The sequence below is a fragment of the Cydia fagiglandana genome, chromosome 20 (assembly GCF_963556715.1).
Source record: "Cydia fagiglandana chromosome 20, ilCydFagi1.1, whole genome shotgun sequence".
NCBI classification, from domain to species: domain Eukaryota; kingdom Metazoa; phylum Arthropoda; class Insecta; order Lepidoptera; family Tortricidae; genus Cydia; species Cydia fagiglandana.
In genome coordinates this window covers 11956322-11974526 of record NC_085951.1, presented here as the reverse complement: position 1 = coordinate 11974526, position 18205 = coordinate 11956322, and the positions used below count along the sequence as shown (strand labels likewise).

Below are 18205 nucleotides of genomic sequence, written 5' to 3'. Positions count from 1 at the left end.
ACATAGTATATGTTTTTACTACATATCTATTTGCGAGTTCCTGTAATTGGCTCTATATATCTATTTATGATTCCATTGTCATTTAGTTAGCTGTTGGATCTCCTTATGTAAATAAATAAATAAATAAAAATAAATTAACCCAGAATACATAATAGTGGTGCATTCTGCTGCGTTTAATCCATATTTGCTGTGCCTCTGAGGCCTACCATCTCATAACAATGGAATTATTAGAAATGGGATTTATTTCAGAGGCATAATATACTAGAGATGATATAACATGCTGATGGGCCAGGAAATTACTAAGTCGGAGCTCTCACTTGCTTCACCAAAGAAGCAATGAGTGTTTGGCTCTAGTGTAATAACAAACTGATTAAAAATAAAACCAGTGACTTAGAAGTTTTTGACATTGTCTATGGCTGGATTTGAGAGATTTTTATAATATTTTTTGGATTTTTAAGCAATTTTTTGAGGAAAGATCCTTTTTTGCTATGTCTGATTTTCCTTATAAAAAACCAAATACAATTAAAACCAAATCAAGTTGTCTATGGTTTTATAATATTAAAATACCTACCCATGGAGTAAGTATAGTCCTGTCAGAGCGGTCCTGTGCATCCTCCCCGGACACAGCACTTAGTAGGATGCTCTCAGGTGTAGCAAGGTTGTCAAGATCATCAGTGTCGATGACAGCTTGTGTGGATTGCGCCCGGGCGGCCTCCGTTCTTTCTTCAGCCATTCGTAAATAGCCTCTGTGGATACACAATTTTTGTATTACTTTTAAAGTACATATTTGTTTGGCACATTGTGAAGATTTAGCAATTATCAGTAGCATTGGGTGGTATTCGCTTACTATGCGTCTCACTCTCTCATTATGCAAAATTTGAGATGCCAATACACATTGGACAGATGGAATACCACCCTTTGAAGAAAAAAACTATGTTGAAAACAAACTTAAATCCCTTCTGTATGTGTAATTGTGTATGTGCAGAAGGAAAGAGAGCAAACAATTTTAGCACACGAAAAACAACAACAAAAACATTCAACAAACAACATAAAAGAAAAATCTTTTGTTTTGTACAAAAAAACAGTAAACAGTGTAGGTTGCCACTAGCCACGTCAAATACTGCTTTTTATTTAATGGTGAACTGAATTTATGTAGTACATGAAATCGGATAGCATTGAATTTACACTAATGCAGTTCATTCATTATTCATTGAATACAATCCAATGTACTATGTTTACAAAATGACCTAATGCAAATAGGAAAATTACACCAATTTAGATGACATAATGCATGAGCTATACGCGTGCCTCTGTGAGGGACAAAACATATGCAAAGCGACAATATTAAAAACATGTTTTATCATTCCTGACAACATACCAAAACAATCTACGTAATTCGGTCAGGTTATTTGTTGCCCACCATAAACCATACTACATTTTTGGTGGGGCACAAACAAAAAGTGAGACTGTGACAAGGACAAGCAATAATACCACTTTCTACGCTACTCCTACTGAAATTTCCATAAGTACATCTCGTTCAGTCGTTTGGCCCCTCCCCCATGTCATCTCTATGTTATTGTACCTCTATGATCCAATAGCTTACCTAATAACTTGCTCCAAAGATCCAACATTCACCGACTGGAACATGTTTCGGTACTGGAACAGGCCTTCTTTCGCGATGTGCGACTTGCGGAGGTCCACGCACAGCTCCAGATATTTGAACATAATGGGCTCCAGCACAGACTCCGACCAGTTGTATGCCCATTTCTTGTTGCGGAACACCTCTTGCAAGGTGTCCAGCGCCCGAGCGGGCTTGTTCAGGTCCATAAACTCTGTGAGATGAGACGCCGAAGAAATGCATTTTTAGTTTGGTTATGTTAATAACTATTTAAAAACAAATCTGTTATCAAGGACCAACTATATCTAATTTGCTATTAGAATTTCCATATTTAACTAATTGTGTGGATAATGCTAAGAGGGTGGGTCTGTTACGAAATAAAGGTCAGAGATATAACGTGCAACGTGGTAAGATTGCATGAAACTTTAACTCACCATTGGCCCGTTTGAGGGCATTTTCCGGTCTTTGACCGTATCGCGCCATGATTTACACTGCACTTTTCACTTCATTAACACAATTTTGGGACGTTTCGTCTTGGTGAAAGGGAATAATTCGTAAATTATTCCTTTCCAAGTCACCGGCCTGACAGGCTGCAGGACAAAATGGCTGTCTTCATATGTCAGTTCCTCCGTTTTCCTTTAGACGATTTGTGTGTAATTTCAACCAATTACTAATATCGTTCGTCAAAAGCACTTGCTATCGACCAATAGAATCGCAGGAAAAAAGCGCACTAGCTACGCGTCATTCTAATTTTACGTAAAGGGAAACAGAGTGACTTCCGGTTACTTAAAGCACCCATGCACGACGAGTGGCCTATTTTATAAAGCTACAAGTTACAATTTACAAGCGGAAGTCTCGTTCTAACACATAGGGTTAGAAAAAGACTTCCGCTTGTAAATTGTAACTTGTAGCTTTATAAAATAGGCCAGAGACCATTCTTTTCATTTCATAGAATAAAATATTTGGTAGTTATATAAAAAAAGATTACTAGTAATATTTTTTTGTATTCATAAATACATAAAAATATTATAATATTGATACAATAGAAAAAATATAAGAACTTGCTTGAAATTCAAATTAACGAAACCTTGCATTGTTTCGTTGATTTGTTGTTGCATATGTATCCAATCGCACTTGTCATTGTCAAATGCTCAAATGTTTTTGACAGTCACGCGCGAAACTTCATTCATGGATTGGATATAAAGACGAATATTTTTGCTTATCGTTAATTTGTACATACACTAGACATTGTTTGAGAACAAAAATAACGTTTAGTGCTGTCTCTCTACTCACCAGTATTTAAATATCAAGATCCTTATCAGTCAAAATTATAACCTGGTCAAGATGCCATTAGTGACTAAAATTCGCCTATTTCGTAGTAATTATACAAGTTGTTATATATCTGAGGAATTATTCGTATTCCCAGACAAGAAGTATTATGATAATCTTGGCGTGGAATCTGGGGATGCGTGGGAATTCGACGTAGAACGATGTGATGGAGATCGCAAAACCAAGTCACTAAGATTGGTTGCAAATGCATTATTTCTGCAGCCATTTGTGAGAGAATGTTTGAATTCTGCGGTGTATAGGACTAATGTGGTGAATCATTTGAATGAACGCTGTGGGAATCCTGAGAATGGGACGGCCTTATTAAAATTAATTCTGAAGCCCCCTGATTCAGAAGTTATAGATTATGCATGGTAAGAAGAAACATTTTTTTGCATTGTTTGAAGGTACATTTTGCATAAACTTTAACATTATTTTCTGGTTTTATTGTTACTATTGTATATTTGATTCTCGACTATTAAAAAAACTCACTTTCAATGGCTAATTCTATTCCATAATAACTATTTTCAGTAAAATCTTCATGAAATATCTTCCAACACAAATATTGTAGGCTAAATTCTCTACATGGTATTTTATGACTTTTGAATAATGTAAGCAAAAAAAAAAGGGAGAAACATTATTTACTATGGACTTCTCATCTCACATCATGACCTTTGGGACGACCCAATCCCAATTCCACCTTTCCAATTTCTTTGTCCAATGTCAGTGCGTCTCACTCTCTTATTTAAGTAAAATGTGAGACGCAATACACATTGGACGGGTGGAATTGTATACTTGGGTTGGGTGGTCCCAAAGGACAGGTGGAATACCACCCTTTAACAATCGCTGTGGTAATTGATGATGATGATATCCTGTTATCCCTCCTCAGGGACATAGGGCTCTCAGATGATTTCCATTTTTAGGGTTCCATACCCAAAGGGTAAAACGGGACCCTATTACGAGCCCCGATGCAAATTAATTCGTCTAGTTCCACGCAACAATTTTGTTTATTCTAATAAATTTTACACATGAGCATAAAATGACCCAGTAATGGGAACCATAGTAGTAATGTTTAATGTAGTTTATTTTGATCGTATAATAAAATTGCATGAGACTTTTATTGCTGAAAAAACGTACTTTTCAAAAACGTTGTTTAAATCATATTGTCCTCTCCTACAGCACTGCTGCATGCATGGGCTCGAAACAAAATTGTCAGTACATTGGCAGAGCCCTGTTGCTTTCTCTAGTAATAGCCCTTTTCGCATCTGTTATAATCCCACCCGTCAAATAAAATAAACAAAATTGTTATTTTTTTTCTTTCAGTACAAACGGTATTTCTTGTATTTGGATTTAGTTATTGTAGCATATTACCATATAAAGTTAAACTACATTAGTATAAGCATTAAATATTAGTAATTTTTAAACTAGAGCATTATTTTTGATCAAACGCGAGAACCTCAAAAACTGGTCTTAGTAGACGAAAACATATGCATCGGGGCTTGTACTAAGACTCTGCTGTCCGTCCGTCCGCCCGTCTGTCTGTCACCAGGCTGTATCTTACGAACCGTGATAGCTAGACAGTTGAATTTTTCACAGATGATGTATTTCTGTTGCCGCTATAACAACAAATACTAAAAACAGAATAAAATAAAGCATTATGCAAAATTTTCCGTTCCCCTTCGTGCGCGAGTCCGACTCGCACGTGCCCGGTTTTTGACAGTCCATCGAGGCCTCCTCCAGCTCCGCCCAGCCGAGGCTTGCTGATGCAATTTATTAATTATTTATAATTTTCACTAATTCCAGGAATGAAAGGATACTAAAACTGGTATGGAGCAGGGTAGAAATAGAGAATGCATTTTCTTGGCTGTCCACCCTCGGAGGTGCCTACTCGGCTCTTGGAGATTACTTTGAGGACTGTGTAAGTTGCTTTCCTGTCATGCTTATGACATCTTGTGTTAAAAAAAAAAATTCTGTTATTAAAAAGTTAGTTAGACAGCTCTCGGATATTTCAGGAAAATTTTACAGTAATAAAATTAGCTGCATCCTACAATTATAAAAAAAAATAACAGCACCTAAAGAGGACTGCGAATTTATATTGTAATGCTGGGTTACTTATTTGAGTAATTATAAAAACAGAATGACCATTTGTTCACTTTAAAATTCATAAGTATTAGAGATGCAAGGGATAGTTGTTTGGCCGGATACCGGATATTTGGCCTGACCATCGGGCGAATATCCGGTATCCGGCCGGCCCGGCCGCCGAATATTTGGCCAGCGGAACTATACCTACATTACAGTTTTTCAGGTTCTGCAGGTTTGACCTGTTTCCTAGTAAAGGTTCAGGCGGACTCATTTCTAGGTTCGAAATGAGTGCGCGTGCAAGTCAGTGAAATGATTAAATTGTTTTAAAATAATAAACAAGTACGATTATGAGATTATGACCGTGTCTGTTTCTTAAATCCAATTTGTTTACTCCGAAATCAAGCAATGTTACTATCCGGTATCCGGCCGGATAGTAGGTCACTATCCGGTATCCGGCCGGATAGTAACTGGATATCCGGTGCATCTCTAATAAGTATTCACTTCCAGAGAGTAGATCCTTGGCAATCAAAGTAATTTACCTCTGCTTCTATTTTTGTTTTATTTTATTAAGGTGTGCAATAAAGAGTATTTGTATTGTATTGTAATTTTCTTGTATGTACTCTGATCTGTACACTCAGCTACTCTTAGCTAAACTAAGCAAGATGGATTTCCTTTCAATCAGATTTTTGGATTAATTACAGGCAGAAGAAGCAGGTAGGATATCAATACGGCAATACAAACTCTCCCAAATGCTCGGAGACGACGCTTTAGCGGCCAGGAGCAAGCTCTATTCTGCACTCTCATACGCTCAGAAAGGCAAACTCAAACTGTCGAGGCATATTGTGAGGAACGTCCACGCATTTGGTAGACTTACTCATGATAAGAGGTTGGTGCGTATGTGCCAAGGCGTTTGGGCGAAACTGAAGTATCTAAGGGCGATTAAAAACAGTTCTGGTAAAGGTGGAGGTAACGGTAAAATTGTGTAATTGTGTCGCTTAACTCCATACTCGGGTAAATCCATTTGATCCTCTCAGCAAATATCTATCCTATTATCTTTTCTTAATACATATTTACCCTATTATCTTTTCTTAATGCCTTATTGAGCTTACTGTGGGACTAGGTCGATCTGTGTAAAATTGTCCTGGGGGCTGTCCATAAATTACGTCATCGATTTTTGACGATTTTCGACCCCCCCCCCCCCCCCCCCGCGCCCTATAATCATCCAAAAATCATGCTTCAAATGACCCCATTTCCTCCTACTTCATGCTACCGTCATCCGATCCAGACCCCCCCCCTAATTTGAAATGACGTAATTTATGAATAGCCCCCTATAATATTTATTTATTTATTTAATACAAGAATCGGCATAATCTGACAGATGGATTTACCCGAGTTTGAAGTTAAGCTACTCAATTGAGATATTTATAAAGCAGTGTATTGATTGAAATACGTATTTAACTTGAATTGTCATAAATGAAAACTGACTATTATCACTGCCTGTAAGAGTATTTTAACAAGGGTAACTGGAGGAATATATTGTTTAGTTTTTTATATGTCGGCGGCCGATCGTAAGATCAGGCAGATCGTAATGTTCATGTGTAATGTTTTGACTATAGTTACGTTAAGCCAATAAATAGGTCGGACAGGTTCGTTAGGTTGCTTCAGATGCCCGAAGGGCAAACTGCCCAGAAATAGGAGCCCCGCGCGGGGCTCCGTCGACTCAGGGAACGAGTCAAAGAGGAATTTCACGATATGCCTGATCTTACGATCGGCCGCCGACATATACACTAAATGCGAAAAATGATGCTTATGTGTAAAATGTTACTGGAAGTCTTATTATAATAAGTCTTAGTTCATGTCAGTCATGAGTACACAGGTGGTACTCAGTGTTGAAAAGAAATAATGAAAAAATTAAAAACACGACTGCTGCATTTTAAAGCGAACTGAAAAGCTAAAAATAATGTTAATATGTTAGTCACATAATTTTATGAATCTTAATTGGAATGTAAATGTACACTCACGGTCATTCACAGTAAATACAAAGGGCTATGTACATTAATGACCGTGACTGTAGGTACGTGTATATTTAATTTCAATTAAAGTCGGGGGACCTTGATGTACCTAAGTGCATCTCAATCAAAAGGTCCCCCGACTGCAATTGAAATTAAATATACACGTACCTACAGTCACGGTCATTAATGTACATAGCCCTTTGTATTTACTGTGAATGACCGTGAGTGTACATTTACATTCCAATTAAGATTCATAAAATTATGTGACTAACATATTAACATTATTTTTAGCTTTTCAGTTCGCTTTAAAATGCAGCAGTCGTGTTTTTAATTTTTTCATTAATTTATTTTATTTTAAACATTTTAGTGAAAAAACTAAGTAAAACTACCATTTATAAAGATTTCCCCCGGCCATTTAGTTTGTCCACAAAGTTCTTTTTATGTGGATAGAGGTATTAGCTCCCGGGACTGGGGTACCTTATAATTAAGCTCACCGTTCCGGAATACGGGCGTCTTTTCTGTGGATAATATGTGAATGTGTTCACAATTTGGGACATTTGATATTAAATATAGCTTCTTAACTTCTTAAAAAGAAGTGGAATTTTGAATTATAATGGCCATGAGGGTTTGCAGATCCACAATAAAGACTCATAATTTTAACTGTCACTAAAAAAGATTTTGTCCCCATTATCTTCGTCGCAACGCAACTTCAGCACGACGCACAATAGCACCAATTCAAACATCAATAATACGCGACAGACTGCATGTAAAAGGGTCTATTCGACGCTAATGACTTTAAAAAGTGTTAGTATACCTACCTCCATACAAGTGATGAACTTGCAAATAAAAGTAGGTAGCCCTGAGAGACTAGATGGCTGAATGCCGAGCTCTGCGTAGGGCCAAACACCCAAAGCGTCCAAGAGAAGCGAGCTTCTTCGCGAGGCTGAAGGCTAAGCTGCGGGACGTTAGCGGTGAAACACAAAACCACTGTAGGTACATGTGTTAAAATACGTAAGCTGAAGACCGACCTCCGCGTAAGGCCGAAGGGCTAGGGATTCTAGCAATTCCTGTAATTTCTACAAATATCTGACCGAGTTCCGCGAGTACTAACCTGCCGCAGCTCCGTCTTCGGCCTTGCGTGGAATTGCGACTTCTCAATTATGAATAGAAATAGAATAGAAATACATTTATTTATGACAAACAAACACAGATGACAAAAACATGTTGACAAATATACAATTATGATACTAGGGGAAATTGTAGAAAGCGCGTACCTGTCGGACGCTCCGGGTCTTCGGCTTTACGCGGAGTTCGATCTACGGGCTTCGCATTTAGACACTGGCTATGCCCGATCCTTTTTGTATGAGGGCTCCGAAGGCGCCCGACTTTGGAACGCGTGCATCGCGCCACATACGTCGGGCTAAGCCCCACGCTTTAAGTATGAGGGCGCCAAAGGCGCCCGGATATGGTAAGCGTACAGCGTGTCAAATACGTCGGGCTACGCCCAACTCTCTCAGTATGAGGGCGCCGAAGGCGCCCGGCTTTGGTAAGCGTACAGCGTGTGACATAACATCAAGCTACGCCCGACTCTTTCAGTATGAGGGCGCCGAAGGCGCCCGGTTTTGGAACGCATACAGCGCACCACGTACGTCGGGCTGCTTTGAGTATGAGGACGCCGACGGCGCCCGAGTTTGGTAAGCGTACAGGGCGACACGTACGTCGGGCTACGCCCGCCGCTTTGAGTATGAGGGCGCCGAAAGCGCCCGGCTTTGGTAAGCGTACAACGTGTCACGTACGTCGGGCTACGCCCGACTCTTTTAGTATGAAACAATCGAAGGCGCTGGGTTTTAGACCACGTGCAGCGCGCCACGTATGTCGTGCTATGCTCGACTCTTTTAGTATTATTCAAACCCTATCGCTTAAATCGAAGTTCACACGTTTAGATTTCTATAGGGCGCTTTAGTTCCTAAATTCACTTTATAAAAATATACCTATACAAGTCATATGGATGATTTGTATATATTTTTATGATCAGCGGTAAATACCCTTTTATTTGATAGCTCACTAAATAAGATAGATAGATTTATTTTTCTTAACACATTTTGTAAATCCTTATTTAACCAAAATAAGATTTAAGCGCCTATTTTGCATATATATTTTAAATCGCCTTTCAAAGCTCTTCATTTTGAGACCCCACTCGATAGGTTTGCAAGATTTTTTTTTCTAAACGTCACGCAATATTGCGTATTGCGTCCGCCATATTGGTTTTATAATGACGTCACATAGCCTATGTCACCCGGGATGATGTAAGGATTCTAATGATATATCATACATCTAAATCGGTTAAGGCATTCAGAAGTTATGGTGGAATAAAGAAACTCACATAAATAAATATATACATACAAACATGAACGCTGAACACAATACACTCTTTTTGTTTGGGCAGTCGTGTAAAAATATAACTGTATTATAAATGGGATATTACATACTTCAATTTATACAATATGTATACAGATTTATGGGTTATTGCTAATATTTTGAACTATTCAAAATAACCTGAATATACCTTATTAGATTGCTACTCGCTGATACAAATGTATATGGCAAATACGAGGGTCGCACTGAAATATTCGGGAATGGGACACTTAGAAATAACATAATAGAAAGAGGCATATAATTTATAAAAATGTAACTCTTTATAAAACTTTTAAGGTATATTCCATTTGGTTGTCATTTGTATTTAAGAATTACTGGCAATTTGAAAATTGTATGTCGAACATTATTTGAATTTTTGACCAAGTGATTTTTCGAATCATATTTTTTAACGGTTTTCAATATGCCCTCATCGAACAAATAAAAGTTACAAAGGGCTTCTGTTATTTTTTTATGAACTAGATTTCATCGTACGTTCGTTTGCAGTTAAAATTAAATATGAAAGTCACTTTCATTTTATCCCATGGGTGATCTTAAAGAAGCATGTCATTCCAAAGCGACGTCAAAAATTAAAATCGCATTTGTGCTGTTAATTAAAAAGACTGCCAAAAAAGTTGCATATCGGCAGATTTCGACATTCCTAAATATTCATATGACAACAGTAAAAAAATCTTTTATATACATATATATGTAAAAAAAACTTCAATTCCGTTGGCTACTCCACGAATTTCATACAAAACCACTAAGGCCCCAAAATCGCCATACAAAAAGGACTTTGGGATTATGAGCCGTGTGCATTACAGAATGATTACTTTCAAAAGAAAATTTATATGCGTGGTCAGTTTGAGTTTAAGTATGCATTAAAATAAAGATTGACTGTCTAGATGCGACAGTTTTCTCTATTCCCGACATTTTCAGTGCAACCCTCGTACCCCATTTTTAATTACATTTATAAGGAAAATGATAATGTATTTCCTTAGGCACCAAAAAGGTGTAGCCCCTTGTAATATAATTACTCGGCTCTTAATTTAATATACTGTTTGTTGCAATAAACCTTTGTTATTGAATTATGTTTTTGTTTACTTATTTATGAAGCACTCGGCGATATATTTTATTGGTTTGGTTTTTTGGGACCCTTTACGTGAAATATCTTTAAAAAACATGGTATTCTGAACTTTATGAGCGCATGCGTGAGGGCATTAGGGCAGGCGTGGCTCACTCCGCGATTTCGTCGCTTTGCTACAGGTAGCTAAAAGTACATCCGTTCCGCCCCAATTTTGGGGAAAGCCATAAGCCGCGCGTGGCGCTGTCGCCACCTAGCGGCCAGATCTGTGCTGATCGTAACAGACGCGTTTTGTTAGAGAGTGAGTCTTCTGTACCTAGTACTATTATTTATTCTGTGATTAGGGTCTTGTTCTATAAACGATGATCACTTGTATTGTATTGTATCGGATATTGAAGGAAAAAGAAAATCTAGTCATATGTCGAAGATGAAGAGAATTTGAAACAGGAATATTGTCAAAGTAAATTATCCATTCAGTACAATTACTGCCATCTTTCGACACAAATGATTAACACTTTTAGAACGCCATTTGACTTTGATCCTTATTTTTACAAAGATATGTGTTAAATTTGTTAACCTTTTGGACGCCAATGACCGATATATCCGCACCGCAGGTTCAACGTCAAAGACCGATTAATCGGTCACAGACCACAGAGCAACATAGACCTACGTGCATATGCATAAAGTTCAATTCCAGTTTTGACACTTCCGTGACGTGGCGTCCGCCTGACAGCTTTTGTGTTTGACACGGCGTCGAAAAGGTTAAATGTCAAAAAGTATCGCCATCTACTCGAGCGTAGGCCAAAGGTACGGCGCGACCGCACATACTGACTACATTATTTACTTTGACTATATTCTACATTCTCTTTGGCGAAGATAATACTGATAACCAGTTCAATAGTGATATTCGAAATAAACTTTTGTACCTACGTCCCCTGTTATTTATATTGGTGCTGTAAATAAAAGTGATTCATAATTATAAAAAAGCGTTCATTTCATTTTTAACACATTTACCACTGCTACGGGCGTAGCCGATAACCGATAAACCGTAATCGGATTAGTTTATCAATCGAATCATTTAAATCTCGTGAATAGGTGTTTCTAATAACAATGTATAGTGGCCATCAGATATATCGGAGCGGCCAAGGTGTTCACAATATCTGAACACGCACTCTAACGCCCTGACAATAGAGGCGTGTTCAGATGATTGTGAGCACCTTGGCCGCTCCGATATATCTGATGGCGACTGTACATATCCTCCTAAGGCCCAGCCATACAAATGGAAAATCCATAATTTGTCACTGAAATTTAAACCTATAGTGCAGGGAATAGAGATGATTTTGGTTTTGTTTGAAAATTTAACGAAACAAAACAAATGCGACTCTATTCCAATTGAATATGATTTAAATTTCATCACTCTGAATAAATACTATAGGTAAGACCTTGGGCCTTACGAGGTGGTGTGGTATTTAGGTTCTTATTAGCACTCAAAGGGTTGATAATAAATAAGAAAAAGAATTATACTAAGATCTTTATTATGGTAACAACTCGTCGTTACAAACACTGTTGTATAAAAGTAAAAATTCACGGCACCGCAAGGACCATTTAGACCATCAACTTGAACAAAATAATGCCTACCACATAACTCAGACATTTGGTAAGTTTTCTAGTAGTAGCTTAGTTTGGTACTAAATCTAGTTTATAAGTATAATGAATTCTTACTTAAGTAGATTAAGTAATAGAAAATCAGTAGCAAGCAGTTTTAACTTGAGCCACCTAAATTATCTGAATTAAGTGGTATCATCCAAAAATTGATCATCTGTGGGTCTCACATTCATTATACAAGATCCGGTCTGTAAAACAAGGAAATAGAATACTATAGTCTGTCGATTTGTAGTTGGCCCCGAACTGCTAATCCTTTGTCTATTGTTAAGTAAAACCACACTTGCTACTTACCTGCAAAAAAGGGTCTTAATTATTCTAATTGGCACCTAGCGTGGGCTAGTCCAACGCTCAAAATACCAGTGTAGGTGCGCTCTCTTATAACGCGCCTTTGTTACGCATCTCGATGACACATTTTAGACTGGTTTGACTCGCCAGCACTCAGTAACTGTAGAGATTACTAAGACTGCTGTCCGTCCGTCCGTCCGTCTGTCACCAGGCTGAATCTCACGAACCGTGATTGCTAGACAGTTGAAATTTTCACAGATGGTGTATTTCTGTAGCCGCTATAATAACAATTACAAAAAACAGAATAAAATAAAGATTTAAGTGGGGCTCCCATACAACAAACGTGATTTTTGACCAAAGTTAAGCAACGTGGGGCGGGGTCAGTACTTGGATGGGTGACCGTTTTTTTGCACCTTATGGTACGTACGGTTTTTTTACAGGTAGAGAGAGGCACGTGCGGTTTTACTTAACAATAGACAAAGGATCTCGGGGCCGTTTATAGATCGTCAGACTATACTTAACTATTGCTGTAGGATCATAATACTATACTATCATGATTCGTGAAAACATGATATGAACACATTATCCTGGTGTAACGAAAATATTTAACTATTATGGGCAATACGGTCTGTTCCATCATTCAGACTTATTTATAATGAACACAACATAAGATTATTTAAGGCACTTGTCCCACCGCCGACGATGAGCGATAAGCGAGTAGAACGATAAACTAGAAACGAGTGGGCGAGCGGCGAGAAGCGAGTGTTAGCTCCAATAGTTTTGTCGCTCGGCTATAGGCGAGTGTTCGAGTGCGACGGGCTATTACTCGCGTCACTCGCTCGGGCGGTGCAGCGTAGCCGAACACGCAGACGTCGCAGACTTGTTCAAACTACTAAGCGAGCATCGCCGAGCGAGTACCGCTGAGCTAGTTTTATCTTATCGCGGCGACAAACTTAGTAGAGCGAGTGTTTTCGCCGACAGTGTGAACAGCCAGCGAAGGACTATTAATATATATGTGTTTCTTTTACTAACACAGGACCCTAATCTTTTGTTCGTTTCTTGAGCGAGAAAATCGCCGACAGGTAATCGCTTACTCGCTCGCTGGTGGGACAAGTCCCTTAAGCTATTGCACGGATTACATACGTATACTTCGTGGTCCAAAAGTTTCATTCGATTTTATACCCTATCATTACTTAATGTAGAGTTCAAATACGGCTGTTCATGGGGTTTTTAGCTGCTAATACGGCCACTTAGTATTCTGAGCAAATGTTTGCTCTTCCCATTTACTATTAGAGCAAGTGTTTCCATTAGCTGAACGAACGAACAATTGCTCGCTCAGGGGCCGATTTATGAATTTCGACCGCTCGATTTCGTGTATTTCGTTCAATACTAGGCATTTAAATTTGAAAACGAGTCGTCAATACCACTAGATTCCCAATTTCAATCGCTCGTATTTCAAAAATAGCATTTCGGTGTTTTACACAGATTTTCGAGTGACGAAATCGAGCGCCCGTAATTCATAAATCGGGCCCCAGAACTGTTAACTAAATGAAAACGCTGCTTTAATTATAATGAAAGTCAAAGGACAAGATAGAATTAACCAAACTGCGCATTTCTATAAGCTTCAATATCTTCAAATAATGGTTTTATTTATTAATTCCACACTGTACCACCACACTATTGACTGACAGGATTGAGTTGTACTATCGGTATCGCCTTGGGTCGTCCCATTCGTTTTTCGTCAAGTTCTTAAATTAGTCCTATTCTGCTTTCGTCACTCATTCTACATTCGTCACAATCGTCGGTGGCTCTCAATGTAGAATGAGTGACGAAAGCAGAATAGGACTAATTTAAGAACTTGACGAAAATCGAATGGGACGACCTAAGACGATACCGTACTATCATGTAACCATTTACCAGGCTAAGGGATATATATTTCCCACATACGGCACTTCAAACATGTGTTCTATTTACGATGAGTAAGACTGTCATTCGATTGTCATTTTTGAAATGTCAGCCTGGTAAAGGGTTAAACTAAAAACCATCCGCAAGGTACACCATGGTGACCTCGGATCTATATCTGAATCCCTAAAGTCTTTTCTCCTATCTTTGCATTCCCTAATATTGTTTGTCATACATAATGATCAGTTGTCCTAATACTCGCATACCTTAATTTTGGTTTCCATATTATTGATTGCTTATCCTAATGTTATTAAGCATTTTTATTTAAGCCCGCGGAGCCGGCGACGGTGGCGCGCGCGCCGCGTGCGCGACCGCTGGTGGTGCGCTTCGCGCGCCGCAGCGTCCGTGACGCTCTTCTTCATGCTGCACGGGTGCGTCGGTTCCTCAAAACACGTGATTTGGGGCTGCCAGGTGACATATCTATTTATATAAATGAAAGGCTCACTCGTACGAACAGGCGTCTGTTTGGAAAAGCAAAAGAAATGGCGAAAAATCTTCAGTGGAAATATGTATGGTCCTACAATGGTCGAATCCTTGTACGGAAAGCGGTCGGACTTGTTGCACATCGTATCAGCTGTGACGCTGATCTAAACAGTGTTTTTTCTAACGCCTCAGCTGACAAAAATAAATGAACTTGTCAATCAGTTTGTCTTCTTAAGGAATTTAATTTTGTTCCGTATTGTGTGTTTTACTATAGAACATGCATGTGGTAGGGTTGGTGTATGTAGAATATATGTGTACATTTTATCTTGTCTAGCAATTGGGGGGCTCCTGAAAACGTTTAAATATTATATTATGCTGCATGCATATTACTTATCTATCTTATCTATATTCTATCATCGCGCGCAGTGTACTATTATACTTATATATTACATAAAGTGAACAGAAAACATAAAAAAAAAGTTTGTTTAAGGTTGGGATTACTGAACGTACGGTCGCTAAACACAGGGCGTGATGAATTAATAATAACAGTGAAAAAAAACTCTCCACATATTCTCGCTCTAAATGAAACTTGGTTGAAATCAGGTGATAACTCGGGTGCACCGCAAATTCCTGGGTACGTATTTAAGCATAAGCCTAGGGCGGGTGGCGGGCGCGGGGGTGGTGTCGGCTTGTACGTGCGGCGCGAGATGCGCGCGCGCGTACGTGCACATCCACGGGCCCCGCTCGAGCAAATGTGGCTAGAGGTGAGCCTGCCCGGCGCCCGCCGCGCCGCCGTCGGCACAGCATATCGTCCTGACGCCGTACCGGTACCGCAAGCCCTAGACGCCCTGAGTGAGTCTATTAATGCCTTTGCCTATTGTAATTTTATTTTTCTGTTGACTGATTTTAATGTTGACCTTATGCGACCGAGTAGCAACGTCGCTCAGGATCTAAGTGCTTTTTTTAGCGAAAACAATCTAGAACAGTTAGTGAAAGAACCGACACGAATGGGCGACACTTCTAGCACACTTCTAGACCTAGTAATAACCGATTCACCTCAGCTATGTACTCGAGTGGAGGTGCATCATAACCCATCAATTAGTGACCACGCTCTTATTGTTACGGATTTTAATATCGCAAGTCCTCAGCAGCTACCTCGGTTCTGCTATAAACGCGTGCTTAATAATATAAATGATGCTGCCTTTACAAAAGATTTAGAGAGTATACCTTGGTCAGAAGTTATTCATATGGGTAACGTCAATGGTATGGTAAACCTTTTTAATCGATTAATAATTGAACTATTTGATAGACATGCTCCATATAGAAAAAAACGTATTCCAGATAATATTAGTCCTTGGATTACAGATACAATAAAAGAAATGGTGGCACTTAAAAATACCGCATTTTTAAATGCCCGTCGTACTAAGGCGGAACCTCAAATTGAATATTATAAAAGTTTGCGCAACTATGTTAACACGGCAATCAAAAAAGAAAAGCATGCCTACTTTGAATGCTATATTAATAAAAATAGAAATAAACCTTATACTATGTGGCAGCATCTTAAAAGACACACAGCGGTTGCTAATGCGGCCCCGCCCGGCATACCTCAACATCTTAATAGCCCAGATGACATAAATAACTTTTTCCTCAATCTGCCAGGGGCTTCAACCCTTGACCCTGATACAATAATTTTTTTTAGGACGAGTAATTACACTGAAAATCAGTTTCACATAGAATCAACTACCGAGTCGGAAATTCTGAAAATTATAAATGGCATTGATACGGGGGCAGCGGGTTTTGATGGTATAACGATCCATATGATACAGATGACCTTGCCGACTACTCTACCCGTTATTACGTACATAGTAAATAAATCTATAGCTGTTGGTGTGTGCCCGGACGACTGGAAGTGCGCTCGTGTGAAACCCATTCCTAAAGGCTCCTCAGTGGAAGACTTTAAAGATCTGCGGCCAATTAGCATCTTACCTGTGTTATCTAAAATAATTGAAAGGGTGATATGTAGACAGCTCACGAAATATTTAGAAAACAATCGAATTTTGCCCTTAACGCAATCAGGCTTCCGTAGCGGACACGGCACGGCCACGGCGCTTGCGCATGTGGTTGACGACGTGCTAGCGGCCTCCGACGAGGGCTGCGGTACCGTTTTGGTTTTATTGGACTTTTCCCGCGCTTTCGATTGCTTGAGCTCTGAGTTGCTACTTGCTAAAATGCGTTATTATGGTATATCAAACACAGCATGTGAATGGTTTAAGTCGTTTCTAACCACTAGGACCCAGTATGTAGAAACTGAAAACAGTGACGGGGAGTTGCAAAAATCACAGGTTAAAGCAATAGAAAGAGGCACACCCCAGGGGTCAATTTTGAGTCCGATTCTTTTCATCCTGTATACGGCGGATCTTCTGAAGTGTGTTAAAAATTGTAGGATACACCTGTATGCAGATGACACCCAGATCTATTACTCTTTCAAAAGCTGTGACACGAAAATAGCTGAAAGTTTAATAAATTTGGATCTAAGCGCAATATCGCGATGGTCGGCTAAAAATACGCTCGTTTTAAATCCATTAAAAACCAAATTCATGATCCTCGGAACTACCGGACAATGTATGAAAATTAAAGAAAATAATCCACGTATTAAAGTTGATGATCAATTAATTGAACAAGTTAATGTTACAAAAAACCTAGGCATTTTAATGGATAGCGAACTACGCTTTTGTGAACATGTTAATAGTAAGGTTGGAAACGCATATTACCGTTTAAAGGCCCTTTATACCTTAAGGGAGCACTTGTCAGAAAAGGTACGGGAAACCCTCGTTGAAGCCTTAGTTTTGTCACACTTTAACTACTGCGATACAGTCTATGGGCCTCGGCTATACGCTAAGACCGCGCGAACTATTCAACGGGTACAGAACGCGTGTGCTAGATTCTGTTACAACGTGCCAAAGCGCGCGCATGTCACGCCTTTCTTTAATGAAAAAAAGTCCCTAAAAATGGCGGCGCGGAGGCAACTACATCTAGCAACACAGGTATATAAAATTGTTCAAACTCGCAGGCCTGAGTACTTGTTTAAAAAGCTTAGATGGCCGAAAAATAAAGACCGTGGAGTTCGCAGTATGCATGTTAATAAGTTAATTGTACCGAAGCATAAATTTATAGGGTTCCAAGGTAGTTTTACCTATCGTGCCTCGAAAATATGGAATGATTTACCACCCCCTCTCCGTACGAATATGTCATTACCGACTTTCAAAGCTAATTTTAAAAGAATTCTTTTAAGAGAACAATAATGTGAACGATGATTTAAATTAAATTTAAACTTAA

General features: G+C 39.0%; 2 protein-coding genes across 2 annotated transcripts in view; one reads left to right on the top strand and one right to left on the bottom strand.

The window, feature by feature from the left end:
* Window positions 1-2240, bottom strand: part of LOC134674891 (eukaryotic translation initiation factor 3 subunit A-like) — a 30361-nt gene extending 28121 nt beyond the window's left edge. Inside the window, exons 1-3 of the mRNA XM_063533046.1 lie at window positions 2053-2240; window positions 1604-1832; window positions 572-746 (exon numbers count right to left, since the gene is read on the bottom strand). Coding sequence (XP_063389116.1) covers window positions 572-746; window positions 1604-1832; window positions 2053-2101 — 453 coding nt within the window. The 5' untranslated portion in view covers window positions 2102-2240. The remainder of the gene's footprint in view (window positions 1-571; window positions 747-1603; window positions 1833-2052) is intronic.
* Window positions 2241-2893: 653 nt separating this feature from the next.
* Window positions 2894-6164, top strand: LOC134674784 (uncharacterized protein F58A4.6). The gene is made up of 3 exons (XM_063532915.1): window positions 2894-3318; window positions 4748-4862; window positions 5728-6164. The coding sequence occupies exons 1-3, from the start codon at window positions 2963-2965 to the stop codon at window positions 6010-6012; spliced, it is 756 nt and encodes a 251-aa protein (XP_063388985.1). The 5' UTR covers window positions 2894-2962; the 3' UTR covers window positions 6013-6164.
* The last annotated feature ends 12041 nt before the right edge of the window (window positions 6165-18205 follow it).

Bases quoted from the DNA above. Each gene is read 5' to 3' on its own strand.
- LOC134674784 (XM_063532915.1), top strand. From the start codon at position 2,963: ATGCCATTAGTGACTAAAATTCGCCTATTTCGTAGTAATTATACAAGT. The intron at 3,319-4,747 runs GTAAGAAGAAAC...CACTAATTCCAG, and splicing joins GAAGTTATAGATTATGCATG to GAATGAAAGGATACTAAAAC. The intron at 4,863-5,727 runs GTAAGTTGCTTT...GATTAATTACAG, and splicing joins GAGATTACTTTGAGGACTGT to GCAGAAGAAGCAGGTAGGAT.